This window comes from Aythya ferina (assembly GCF_964211825.1).
Source record: "Aythya ferina genome assembly, chromosome: 2".
Lineage (NCBI taxonomy): Eukaryota > Metazoa > Chordata > Aves > Anseriformes > Anatidae > Aythya > Aythya ferina.
The window spans coordinates 100,008,828-100,023,351 of NC_140297.1; the positions used below are offsets into that span (position 1 = coordinate 100,008,828).

The following is a 14,524-nucleotide window of genomic DNA, read 5'->3' on the forward strand; positions in this document are numbered from 1 at the left end:
TCGGCATGCATGAATACTGCAGTTATGGTAAAATGCTTTGAAAGGTTTGAAATACAATGTCCGTGTTCCCCAAGATTAATTTTGAACTTTGTTGTCCAGCCATGCCCTCGCCTTTTCATAAAAAACTTACAAAACTATTTTCGGATTATGCCAGGCATTACCATACTTACATGTTTCTTTTTTCTTACCTTTTTGTTCTCTTCCTTGTAACCATGCACTAAGTTTCAAATACTGCATGAATTTAAACTATAGCTTCCATAATAAGCCATTATTTAAAAGTACAGTAAAATAAACCTTACAGTTTTAATGAAAATATGTTCATTGAAATGTGAATTTATTATTCAAATCCACTCATAAATTCAACCATGGAGACACCACTTGTCTAAGCAGAGCTCAGTGATTTAGAAAAGCTGTCTATTTAAAATAAAGAATGTATGGCAGGTTTATAGAAACATCGCAGTGAATTTTTACATAAATTTAGAACTGCAGCTTATGCATTTTTCTACAAAAATGTTTTTTAAGTTTTCCACTTAAAATTAAACATAAAAATGAATTGGAAGTGTGATCAGCACAGAAACTTAATCAGATATTACATCCCCGTGCATCACATCAACATTACACACTACCTCCCAAAAAGGCTGACCTATTCCAATTCCCATAACTTATTTCCACAATAAACTCTTGATGCTCATTATTGGTATTTATTAGGGAATGATGTATTCTCAAATGGCTATCCTGAAGCATCACGCTAAAATGCTGCAAGTATTACTGAATTGAGACGAAATAAACAATTTGGATATTAAACAACTGCGAGGAAGAGGACGTTAGAAAGAACAGCTAATTGTTCTCTTAAACCAGCACTGCTTCATTATATGAATTTAAGAACCAATTAATGATTACAATTTAGATTAAAGGGAAGGAAATCTCTGCATATGAAACAAAAAGCAGAAGGGCGACTGCGCTTAAAATGTTCTTACATTTTCTGCCCTTTGATCACTGTATTTTCATACCCCTTTAGGTAATTTTCAATTTCATTGGTGGCTCATCAGGCAGTATGAACACCAGTTCCTAAGAAACGTTAAAGAGATTAACAAGCAGAAAAAGACCAACAGTAATAATTCACTCCGTTTCAAAGAGACCACTCGCAAAGAGAGCACTTCCATACCTGTATGGGTACGGATGTGAGCTAGGAAGGCCATGGAATTGCTACTCCTGCACATCTTCCCGCAGTACTTGCAGACGTTGCCTTGGTTCTCTTCCCTCTCTCTGTTTATTTGCTCCGTGTCTTCCACGATGTACTTATTCACTTCCCGCAACAGTTCCTCGTGCTGCTCTTTGATGTGGAGGAACAAGTTCTGCTCCGAATCGAAGGGCTCGGTGCACTTCACGCATTTAAAGGTAGCGCCTCCTTCGGGCAGCTCCTCCACGCTGGCCTGCTCATTTCGCATGTGCCCCGCACTGGCCAAGTGCTGATGAAGGTTGCTCTCCGTGTAAAATGATTTTCCACAGAGTAAACAATGAAAATGTTTTTCTTTTGAAGGATGTTTCATGGCTATGTGAACATTTAGTCCGCTCAAACCATCTGCTAGGAAGCCGCAGTCATCACAGCGAATACGTGTCGATTCCCCAAGGGAAATTCCTTCCGACTTCTTCTTTTTCCCACTGTTTGGTGAGGTGTCTGCTTTCACTGCGAACTCACCAACTCTCACTGCACCTGACGTTTGTCCTTCATCCGCATGGTCAATGGCCTCCTCGTCTTGATGGCTTTTTAATCTCACTATGGAAGGATCAAACTTGCCAAAATTTTGCATTGCCTTTCCTTTATCATCAGCACTGATAACTGTTCCTAAAGCCTCATTACTACTTTCTTGCATGCCCTCAGCTGCTGAGCCATCTGCCTCCCAAACACTGTTATTTATAGATACTTCTGCTTCATGTTGTGCTTCCATAAGGGCTTCTTCCTCCTCCCCAGTAGGATCCTCTTTGAAACTTCTGTCACCCTCTAAACTATGTATATTTTGCACCATTTCTCCGATGTTTCCAGCAAAATTTGATTGCTGTACTGCACTTTTTGTTTCTGGAAGACTTAACACAAGTGGGTTATTTTCTTTCAGTGGTATTTCTTCAAGAACGTCTGTGTTTCTACATTCTACTTCAGGGTTTTCTCTAGTTGCTTCCAAGCTTTCCTCGCCTTTTCCTGAATTCAAGTCTGTGCCACCTGAACTATTTTGATTTTCTGCTGAGCAGTCGTCTGAGCTGAGCAGCTCCTCACCATGCCCATTGCTCTGCAACTCACAAGTGCCTGCTTCTTTAACCAATCCCTCTTCATCAAGCTTAACAGCTTTATCTTTCTGAGGACCTTGCTGGAATCCTTCACAAAGAAGGTTTTCTCCTCCATTTTTAGCTTCCACTTCAACTTCACTTTTTACTGTATTTTGGGAGCTGCCTTCTTTGGGTGTTTCTGGGGACGCATTTTCGTCCAAGACAAGACCCTCAGTTAAGCTTTTATTCATATGATCACCTTCTGCTGCATCACTGGTGTATTTCATTTCATCTACAACAGCTGACATCTCTCCTGCACCGGGATGGTGCTCCTCTTGAGACAAAGCAGCGCCTTCTTTAGTGATATGTGCTGCTTCTGCTTCTTCCACTGAGGAATAAACATGCGACTCTCTCCTAATTTTATGTTTCTCCGTTGCCGCATGCCTAATCATCTCTCTCCGAGTAACAGCATAGTAGTCACAAGCCATGCAGTAGTATTCAAATTGTTTGGTATGTTTTCGTTTCACGTGCAACTCCAGAGAAGAAGAAGAATGAGCAGTGAAGTCGCAATGAATACACCTGTTGTCGTTTGCACCCACTGCTCTTCTCTGGAAGCACGGGTCAACATCCTGGGTAACGTTTGCTGGCTCAAGCAGTACGTGTTGTTTTATATTTACCGAATTGCTAGCATGCTCCAAATCTGGCAGCCTACTGGCATTTTCAGCCTTTACCTCAGCCTCTCCTTGCTCAACTTCTTGATTGTCTAAGACAGAATTCCCCAAATCTGATGTCTGGCCACCATCCTCAACATGTTCACACAGGGCAGTCACAGGGCTGCTAACCTTGCTCGTGGATTCAAAATTACCTCCTTCAGGGTTAACAACGATCTCCGAGTTCTGTTTTCCATGTCCTTCTATTTCCACACGACTTTTGTGTTTTTTGGTCGCACAGTGCCGTTCCATGTCTCCTTTGGTTACAGTGTAGTAATTGCAAACCTTACACAAATAGCTGTACTGATGACTGTGCTTTCGTCTGATATGAACAGTCAAGTTTGTAACACTGGAGGCCAAAAGACCACAATGGGTGCATGTCCTAGAAATAGTGCCTTTGGGTCTCCCTCTTTTCGGTGCATTAGCTAAAACCAATTCATTTTCACCAATTCTTTGATCAACTGGAACAAACTCCTTATTTCTCGATATGTTTTCCACAGCAGAAGATGAAACGTGTATAATTTCTTTATCTAACTCTGTGCTCCCATTCCCAGAAATGGAAGGATCCATCACTGTTTTAATACCACCAACACCAACGCAAACCTTTTCAATGCATTCCTCAAAACGTAGTCCAATATTGTTTTTCCTGGCATTTTCAAGGTGCTTGCTTCTTTTGATATGCTTCTCCATTCCTTCCTTACTCAGGGAGTAAAGATTACATGCTTTGCAAAGAAAGTGGTACTCCTGTGCGTGTCGGAGTTTTATGTGCCTTGTAAGAACCGTGGAAGATCTTGTCTTATAAAAACACTTTTTACACTGAAATTGGGTTTTATTCAGAACAGAATGCTTTATATCATTTCTATGATTTGCAAAGGAAGAGTCTGGAGTTTTTGGTTTCATCGATACTTCCATTTCCTTTGCAAGACTTTGGCTACTGTTTGATAGTGAGTCAGCGTAACTTTCCACTTGCAAGGTCGGATCACTGTTACTCAATGAAGTAGCTGGTTGAACTAATGAACTATCATGTTTCTCCTCTTTTTGATGATTTATCAGCTCTTCTTGTGTTTGAAAGAAAAGAACACAAGTTGGACAACTATGGGACATATTATGCACTTCACTCATATGGCTTTCAAAGATTATCACATTCAAGCTGGTAAATGAACAAAGTTGACAATTAAAGCTGCAACCTCCCATCTGGTGTTTACTGTCCTGACAGTGTTGCTTCATGTCTTCCTCGACTCCAGAGGAATAACTACACGTCTGACACTGAAACTGAATCCTTTTTGTGTGAAACTCTACAGTATGAGTTTCCAAACTTTTTTTGTTCTGAAAAGCGTGACCACAGTCCATGGAAATATGATGAACAGCATGATCAGCAGTAAGTTTACCTTCAGAATTTGTAGTATCTGTAGGGCTGGAAGAAAGTGTATTTGGCTTATCCTGAGTAAGATCTTGAATTTCTGAAGTATTACAAAGACTTTTATCATCTGTTTCTAATTCTGTATGTGATGTAGGGCTTGACTCACCAGGTTTAACCTGTGTGCTGGAGACATGTTTTATGTGTACTCTCTGAGTTTCAGATTTGCTTCTCTTACCCAACAAACTGTACCTTCTTTTAACTTGCCTTTTTAATCTAAGAGACCTACTTCCTCCAAAAGAAGTCCTTAGCAATACAATGTTTCTTTTATGTTCCAGTCTATCAAATCTCTTTGTCACATTTAAACTGCTAACTAGCTTTTTGGAAGCTGGAGGGAGCTCTGATTTCTGCAATACACTTTCTGAGGGTTCTGGTATTTCTAGCTTTTCAGTGTTAACTTCATGATTTCCTTCTACGCTGGAAGAAAGCAACTTTCCTTTTGTAGTATCCGTTTTTTCATTGGGAATATTTGTAGATGGTATCATTTCAACACGAAGTTCAGTGTTATCATTTTGTTTAGACACGCTTACTTTTGAGTCTTTCAGTACACTGCAAACATTTAATTCTTTTGCATCAGCAGTCCTTGCCCTTAATTTACTGCTCCCAGGTTTTGCTCTCACATTTCTCTCTCTGGTTGCAGTAGACTGTTGCTTTTTAAAGGATTTTTTTGTCAATATCTGTACAAATCCTCCCCGTGCAGCAAGATTTTGGCGTCGAAGGTGTGTCTTGCTGAGGAAATGAGAATTTAGGAGATTTTCCTCAGGACTCTGAAAACCACAAAGATCACAACAAAATATCTTGGATTGTTCACAATCTTGCTTACCATGTGTACATAATGTTGAACTAGATTTAGTTGAGCAACTACAGCAAGGGCTTGTTTGCTCTTCAGATTGTTTAGAGAGGCTTTCTTGTATATGCTTTTCCTTATCAGAGCAGGATGGTAATAACTGATCACATGTTTTGTCTTTAAAATCTTTGTCTGTGTTTCCAGCTCTGTAGCCAACACTGATTTCTTCTGAAGAAGATAACTTTTCAGGAACAGCAGCTAGCACCTCTTGTGAATGTTTGCTTTCCTTGTGAATTTTCAGGATGGCACCATCAGCACATTTGAAATCACAATGTGGGCACACAAAATTTGAATTAAATATGTTATCACCATGACAACTGGTGACTCCTTCCTTCTTTGCAGCTCCAGCTTCTATGCTATATGCTCCTACAGCTAGGACTTTGTGCAACTTCCTTCCACTGTCCTTCACGTCTGCTGAAGAAATCAGCTTTCTTTTCCTGCAGACATTTTCAGGTCTCTCTGCTTCAGCAATGTCCAGGCTTGGTGATCCTGACAATGCCCTTTTGTTTGTTCCATTCTCTTTCCTTTTCTTTTCAAGGTTCCTGAACACTTCATCTGATATGAGCCTTCTTCTCTGCTGAGATGAAGAATCACATTCAGCATTTTCTCCTGATGCATTTTTCAGGGATCCTTTTCTCAGCTTAGTTTCCAAACTCTCATCAACATCAACTCTCTTCTGATTATCCTCCCCATCCATTCTTAACATGGATACTGTCAACTGTAGAGCATTTGGCTCAGTACCTATAAAAGAAAAGAGTTATTATTAATCTTTTATATACAACCAAAATTTATACAGCTAAAGATTAAAAAAAAAAAAAAGTTTTACAAAACAAGTTTAATAAATAAAAAAAAAAACACCAACAATTTGGCAAATTAAAATTGCGTCAAACCTCGTGACACCTGAAAACCAAAACAACTCCTAGGCACTTGGTTCTCTATGTCATTTAAACACCATGTGACCAAGGACTGGCTTCAAAAGTGGTTCTGTAATCAAGTAACTTACCAATGAGCATTGCCAAGACTCACATGCTTAGCAACCCTAAAAATATGTTAATTTTATTTAAGTGCTTGAATTTTTACATGCTTAAACTTGGGTAGACAAGCCTAACCTTCATTTCTAGAAGCATTTGTTAAACACTGACAGAGTTCAGGGAACCAGTCATGGGACATTCAACTTTTCCTAGTCAAGAAATCCAGTATCACAAACTTAAAAGCTCCAAGGATCAAATGACCATGACTGCAACAACAAATAAAACAAAGCTGACACAAATTACAAGTACTTTAAGTATGAAGATTTCCATCCTTCCCGTTTAGATTACCTGCTAAAGAATGAGATGAAAAATGCTAACTGAGACATGTTATAAAAGAATATGCCACTAGTGTAGTTCCCCATCACTCTTTGAAAATCCTCTAGAAGTTCATTTCCCAATAAAAAAGACATGAAATAACAGTGCAGAGACAGGAAGCATCTTTGAACCCCAGCACAAACTCTAGCCATCCACATCCAGTTACCAAAAGCTTTCTTTCAACTTCCCAGCGTGACCTTCCTGCTCCCAAAAAGATGTCACCAGCAGAAAACTGATGCTACCAACACACTTTACAAGGGGGGAGGGGGTGGGAAATCAAATCTTGACGTTTATTACCTTTTCATTTTGATATGAAGCAATCGAGAATTGAAAGTGCATTTCATTTTAACAGATGATTAAATACTAAATGTTTATCTATGTGCTTTATGCTATGATTTAAGCATCAATTTGCTGCAGATCCAAGTATCCATTTTTTTTGTTCAGTTACCCATTGAATGAGGCCATGACCACAATAGTAAGTACTTCCTGACAAGATTAAGTAATTGCAACGTTGATACAAGCAATGCAAGGTACAAAAAAAAAAGTATTTAAGTACGTGTCAAAAAAAATCTTGGTTTTGAGGACAAAGTACAAAAGTGTTGAACTGGGGAAATATACCCAAATCAAATGGACTTGTTACTTACAGAGGTAAAAACAAAATTGCTTTGGGGCTTAATGATAATTTAAGGAAGGCCTGTAAGCAATTGAGTGCGCAGAAGTTGCAGATGTTGAAGAGACCTGTTTTCCAACTGCAGGCCTGTCACTGAGCTAAAATACTGACCAAGCTTACACCCTGTTAGCTGTACCCAGCCTTTTAAACGAGAAAGCAAAATCTCCAGATCCCAGCAGTCTTTTGGAGGCTCCAAATACTGCTTCTTTGTCTTTTTCTGATTCTTACGCTGTATTATTTTTTTCCTTTTTCACTAAACCATGATGCATACTACCTCAATTAGTTAGAATTAAAACAATCCGGTCCATATTCTCAGTTGGTGTATGCCAATATCCTGTCAGCATACTCAAAAACACCACAGCAATTAATAGCAGAGGGGAATAAAGCCTTTGAAGAGCAAACATACCCTGAAAAGGTTTACGACCACTGCTTGGGATATGGAAAAAAAAAGATTAGATTAAAATTATGTTGTTTAATTGGAGTACAGCTTTATGTATGTAACTTGCTTAGGAAATATCAAGGAACTATTTCAGTGATGAGCACCACAAGTCCATCCTTAACTGTCTGCAAGCAGCAGCCATGAGTCCTCTGCCTCACTGCATTTCCACAGTGAGTTCCCAGCCCACCACTGAGACCTGACCGCTCTTCCCTTATGTGACCTGGGGGGAAAAAAGCAGTTTTTCCCTGCTGTACAAGCCAATTTGCAATGTCAGACCAACCCTCCATCTTCTTGATAGGATACTTTCCTCTCAGAGCGTTTAATTTATCAGAGAGCCTGTCCGGCAGTGTACTAATACCTGCACTGCAAACTTCCACTATCAAAGGTTGTGTCTGGGCAATTAGTGGTTTCTCCATTGATAAAAATTCACACATCCGAGCCATATTAATAAGCAGAGGACTGGTGGCTCCTCACCACGCTCTCTTCCGACATGCTTCATGCCCATTTAGAGTCATCCTATAATTTGATTTAAACCTTAAAGTGCTGTCACACCGAGATCAACCTCTGACAGAAATCGCAAACCACTTTCATCCGGAGATACGGTAATCACCCGAGGTGGATGCTCCCCAGCTGTCACAGCAAGGTATCAGCTCCTCTTGGAACAAGCCTTCCCTGCCATACCCGCTCGGATTCAGCTCATTTCTGATAGCCACCTGCAAACCTCAAAACACGGCTGCTTATTGGCATGCAGCACTCCCAGGCTTAGCCTTACTTCTCGGCATTTGTTCGCTAACTCTCCTGTAGAAGTTCATCCCACTCTACGAGCTACCAAAAAAAAAAAAAAACAGATTGCAATCCCAGCTCTGGCATCCATCCTTGTCTGGTTGGATTCAGTTCAACCGGATTGCATCAATTAAGGGCTTTCACGCCCTTAGAAAAAGAAATCTATTTCCCTTAATTTATCTTTGCAAACTGTAGTCACCAAAAAGTCGCTGGGCAAGCGTAACATGCAAAATACAAACCTCACAGGTGCCCCCAATAACTTCGGTGTGAAATTAACTAGTCACGTATACAACAAAAACATGCAAAGCAGCTTCATGCCCCTGCCTTCTTACCTACTGCCTACAGTCCTCCGAGTCATCAGTATATGGCCACGCTTGTTTCTGCCTTCAGTCTGTGATAACTTTTCCCATGCAGACCAGGGATGCACTCCACTTCAGTCACAGGTAGCACTCCTCCTGGTGAAGCCTACAGCCTGGTGTCTCTCCCACAGCTAACAGGTATCAATCATCAAGGCAGGAACTCCTCGAGCACACCGAACAAGCTAGGTGTAGTAACAACTGTATGCCCTCACGTGCCTCGTCTCCAACCCACACATGAGTGTTCATGAAAATATTTTCTCCCAGCACACGCTCCCCAGAGGCATATTCGTCTCTGCCCCAAACACCATATGCCCTGTGTCAAAATATCATCACACTGGAGTGTCCACCTGCATGAAACCGTAATCCATGAAGAACAAAGCATAACACAAAACATCTTTGAGGTGACTCAAAGAAGAGATTGGACTGTGCACTTAGTCACATGGTCTGAACTTTTGGGTAGACCTGTGCGGTGTCAAGAGTTGGACTTGATGATCCTTAAGGGTCCCTTCCAACTCAGGATATTCTATGATTCTATGATTCTATGACTGCCGTTGTCCTGCTAAAATGTGACTTACATTTCCATAAGGTCCTTTTATCTCTCTCTAGAAGTTGCCTTTAGGGCAGGAGTGTATCCTCTGATGTAGATGGCAACGGCTGCTGTCACTGCTGCTTGCTGGGACCACAGTCAGTGATTTGCTGCGATGGGGTCAGTTTTCCAAACCCCAGACAAGACCTAACCCACAGCATGGAAGCACATAACAGTTTCTCCCCACTCCCATCTTTGCTCAGACAACACCACTGTGTCTCTAACACAACCTTAGTAGCATATGCCTCAGTTTTCATGATGGGATTGTGGTACCTTATGCACAAAGAAAGCGTTGGGCAGAACTCTTCTCAGCTTCCTGAGCAGATTTATTGCACGGATGACTACTATTACCTGAAGGATGTGTTCAGCATACCGTTAGACTCCAGTAGACAAGAGGAGCCATCTTAGCACCATTTTGCTCTTGCTTCCTGTACTTCTTCCTTTATTGTAATCTTCTTTCCTGAAAGCGCCTGCTCAGATTTGCCAACAAACAAGAGAGCAATGGCGAAGGAGCAAGCTGGTCACAAATCTGGACTGCCCTAACCCTCAGCCTGCATAAGCTAATTCATCTCCACTCTCATCAAAGCCATGACACTAATTAATGGGTAGCCTAAATTTAGCATTAGTACGGGAACTGATACACCAAAGAAGCACTCTGCGTTTGTACAGTCCCAGTGACCACTGCTAAAATATTATACATATGGCTAAATGTGGGTAGGTTTTTTTGCAAAACAGATCTTGGAAGAAGCATTGAGCGCAACAAGGATCAGCAGCAGGAGCAAAGATTCTGCACCAGGAGTTTGATTAAGTCAAGTGACAACCACAAAACACATCCCAGATTTAACAAGTATCTCTCTGCAGCCATGGCAACTTAAGCACACATTTAAGTCCACTTCCAGCATGACTGAGTAAGACTTTCGACATCAGTGTGATGCGTGCAGACTCACACAGCAGCAGAAGTGGAGAAGCAGAGCTCTTGAAGTTGTTACTACCTTAAACATGGATCAATGAGCCTAAAAATACACAAGATACAAGTTGTTCATGCTTTTCAGTCTATCTTAACTTTTTAAAGATTCCAGGTACGTTTTTACAAGTAACAACAAAAGGTAACCACTTAACCTATCATATCAATAAATCAGATGGGACTTTGCAGGCCCTGGACTGCACCAATAAAATCTACAGGCAGAAGGCAGCAGAGCACCAGGGCACAGAATCAAGCCCATCTGAAATAGGCAGTGGTCAATTCTTCAGTATTTCAGTAGCTGAAAACTCAGCTCCGTCAAACAGCTCTCTCTGAACATCATGCTTGATGTTCAAAATGAAGCTGTTCTAACTCAAAAGTGGGTTGACTTTTTGTAACATAAATCTTTTGTTAATGTTCATATAAATCAAGTATAGCTGAACAGATTCTTAAAGGACGTGAACAAAAATTAATTTGCCACATTAGCTTCAGGTTAACAAATTCTTCAGCTTGGAGACAGTCATACATTACTTAACACGCTTTCAGGTTCTTTGCAGCACGTTGCTGTTCGTAAGTTTTGAAAAGAAACCTGTTGTGGCCCGACCATTTGTGCTAAGCTCAGTAATTCCACTGGACATGTCAGCTAAGTCTTTAGCATAATGCTTTTCTTCAATAATTACTCAACTATCCAAAATAAGTTAAACATATTTTTAAGATCTTCAAAATCAGAATATTTATGTTATACATGCTACATCTGCATCTTTGCCACACATATGAGGAAAGATACATTTTTAAATTACAACTACATAATACACAGGATTTTGGCTGTGTCACAAAAGCCAATACAGCTAGAGATTCTCCTCTTCTGTGCACTAGGACTTCCAAATGGTCAGAATCATGAAGTGTTTGTTTTAATAATTAATCTAATTTAAAAGATACAGTCCACTGTCACAGCTCATCACTTCCTCACTACCTACAAAGAAGAAAACAAATAGAAAACATGATAAAAATACCATTTCTTAAGCTACTACCACTATTTAATACCAGATAAGAATACAGATTTTTTTTTATTCTCCCTACAATGCTTTCTCGTATATTGATACCGTATTTGTTACAGCTCTATGTAAAAACATCAGTCATCTGGGGACAGAAGATCTTCTCTTTGACAGAAATAGAAAACACTTTACTTGAGTGTTTTCACTATTTTTTTCCTCTGGTAGTCCACAAAGCAGGATGTAATTTCTCTATGCCAACAGATACAGACAGTACAGTTAAGATTTTCAATGTGAGACTTAGATTTCCCTAATCCTCAGATGAAATTTAGAAAGTTGTAATCTCAAATTAAAATCAAAAGGACAAGCAATTTAGTAATGTTCCATAAACCTGGAATGAACTGCAAAGCTCCCTAACTTGATGCTTAATACATTTGTATTTACTTCTCTTTCTGCTCATATGCCAACCCTGTAACAGCAGGAGTGTGGATGCCTATGGAAGAACCCAAAGAAAGCGTATTTACAGGTACCATATTCCAGTTAGATTTTTATTTTGTGTGCTAATCTTGGCATGAAAATTCCCCAAACACTTCTCAGTCAGCATATTATCATCTCCAAGTACTCAATATCCAACCTGCAGTGTTTGTAAAAGATGAGATACATCGAAAACAAAGTTTTATTTCTCTCTATTAAAAATTTCCCTTCTTCAGACAATTAATTCTTTCAATGAAATCACAGATACAATGAAGCAATACCGATTTAAGGAGCTCTTTATATAGCCAGAACAAAGCTGAATGTGAACTACTCAATTCAATGTGTAAACTTTGTGCCAAATAAACATTTTCTCACTTTCAGAGGCAGAACAGTCGTAGTCAAACTGTGTGTCTTCTTCACAGTCTTACAAGGTTACACCTCTTCCTTCAGAGTGACTAATCCAAAAGAAGTGTCTCTCATCGATGGAGCAGACCAGACAGTAGAATTGTTGGTTCAAATAGAAAAAAGATCAACTTTCCTTTGGGAAGTATTCGATGCTACCAGTCACAAACATATTTTTCCTTGTAGCTCAAGAACACTGGAACTTCAAGCTCTGCGTTGCACCCCTTTTCTCTGTGTACAGCAACTCATTGTGTTAGGGCACTGGAGCCTCAAGAGGAGATTTCCAAGCAAGCTACAGTTTTTCAAAGACAAAAAAAAACTTTGAAACATCCACACTGATGAATCTACAGTAGTTAAAATAGCAAAATAAGAAGCCCACTGATAGCCATCACCTCAGTACCACTGAGGACTGTGAGCTCTCTGCGCTCATTAACATCGCTTTCTCATAGGCATCAGAAAAAACTGTAAGGGCATCAGAGGGAAATAAATGCACCCTGCAATACTACTCACATCCTTCTTGCTTCTGCTTCCAAACCACTGAAAGTCCTTTAGGGGGAAAAAAAGATAAAATAAAGGAAGTCTTTATGAATGCCTGACATAAAAATGTATATATTAACTCACACCAAAAAAAAAAAAAAAAAGGAAGAAGAGAGAGCTTCTTAATTCATCATCACCTCACTTCAGAAAGAGCCAAATGCTGCTAAATTCAGTAATGATCACTCACGAGATTAGTTTTGCTGAGTCCACACACATGCACACACACACACACACAGAGGCATGGATATAGACTCATTTCAAGTGCTGTCAGAAATAATTCAATGTCCAAGACAGACAGTAAGAGGCAATGCCTTAGAATATCCTAAGAAGTGTTGAATAACCTCAAAATTTTTAATTTTTGAAATTTAAAAAGACCCCTATATTTTGACTTATGAATTCAAAGAATTTTGACTATTTCCAGAGGGAGGCATAGATATAGCAACAGCAATACAAATATACAACAGACTTCTGAGGATCCAGGAAAGATCGTATTTCTATAGCACTGTGATATTTATGGATGAAAAACAATATTTAAGTCTTCTCAAAATAGTTCAGAGTGCTCATCGGGTCCATGGAAAAATAATAAATAAATCACTCTTCATGAACAGTAATGAGTCCCTTGGTTTGTGGGCATCCTCAGAATTGCTTGGTTTCATGCAAGATGCAGTTCTGACCAACTTCACCAATTAAAACTAGAAAAGAAAAAAAAAAAAAAAGTAAAAGTAATTTGAATTTCTTCTCTATCATAGGCTGTGGTACTCTGACATACCGTGGATCATACTGAATTGTGTCAGGGGAAGCACAAATGCACTATCGCTACCATGCTGCCAACTGAAAAAAAAAAAAAAAAAAAAAAAAGTTTTACTTTTTCCTGCACTTTTACAGAAAAAGTCAAAAGTAAGGTAAAATCGCTATTTCTTGCAAGCTGGCTCTTATAATCTTTACCCTAGAAACTCTGACTCTGTCCTCCTTTAAAACAAAAGGAGTACAGATTTCCTAGATAGCTATTCTGGTGTCTGGTACTTGTCAAGATTTACTAAGTTTTCACCAACTTTCGTTTAAAACACACAATAAAAAAATAAATAAAAACAAGGGAAGATAGTTTTGTTGGACCCTTGTTTTCTACTACTGTGTCATACGAAAAGAAGCCAAGAGGCCTCAGTTATTTAAGGCTAGGCTGCACTTGCCTGCTAACACAGCTGGAAAGCCCAACCCAAGCAGCCAGCTCTCTGCCAGCCTGGAGCCTGTTTTTTGAGTAAGACGAACCAGGATGCAGAAGGGAAGCAGGAAGTAGAAAAAACTGCAAGGAAGAAAAAAAAAAAGACAGAAATATGCATTTTTTTCACATTGGAATGTTCTCGTCATTTTTTACATGACAACAAAAAAAAAAAAAACAAAATCAAAATGAAAATATTGAGCATTTTTCAGTTATTTATTACCCAGATACTCACGGAGCAATAGCTCACTGTATATATAAAAAATAACCTAACAAAAACAATTTCAAATGAAAGGTACACCAACAGTAGTTTGGGTGTATTTTATCCATGATTTATGCAAGTACGAAGTACTTCATACTTGCAAGTATGAAGTTAGAACACCAAAACTGTATGAAAGGCATAAAAAGCAGGGAGGTAGAAAGGGAAACCCAACATGTTTCAAATGCTGGTGTCTTCTGAGTGATGGCTTTAATTGCCTCGCTTGTTGTTCTTTAATGACTCTAAGTTCTACTAAGGTAAATT

General features: G+C 39.4%; 1 protein-coding gene across 6 annotated transcripts in view; it reads right to left on the bottom strand.

The window, feature by feature from the left end:
• ZNF407 (zinc finger protein 407) overlaps positions 1-14,524 on the bottom strand; it is a 335,386-nt gene that overhangs the window by 305,363 nt on the left and 15,499 nt on the right. For all 6 annotated transcript variants that reach the window (XM_084508877.1, XM_084508878.1, XM_084508879.1 and 3 more), the window contains one exon: positions 1,166-5,977. In XM_084508877.1, coding sequence (XP_084365003.1) covers positions 1,166-5,942 — 4,777 coding nt within the window. In that variant the 5' untranslated portion in view covers positions 5,943-5,977. The remainder of the gene's footprint in view (positions 1-1,165; positions 5,978-14,524) is intronic.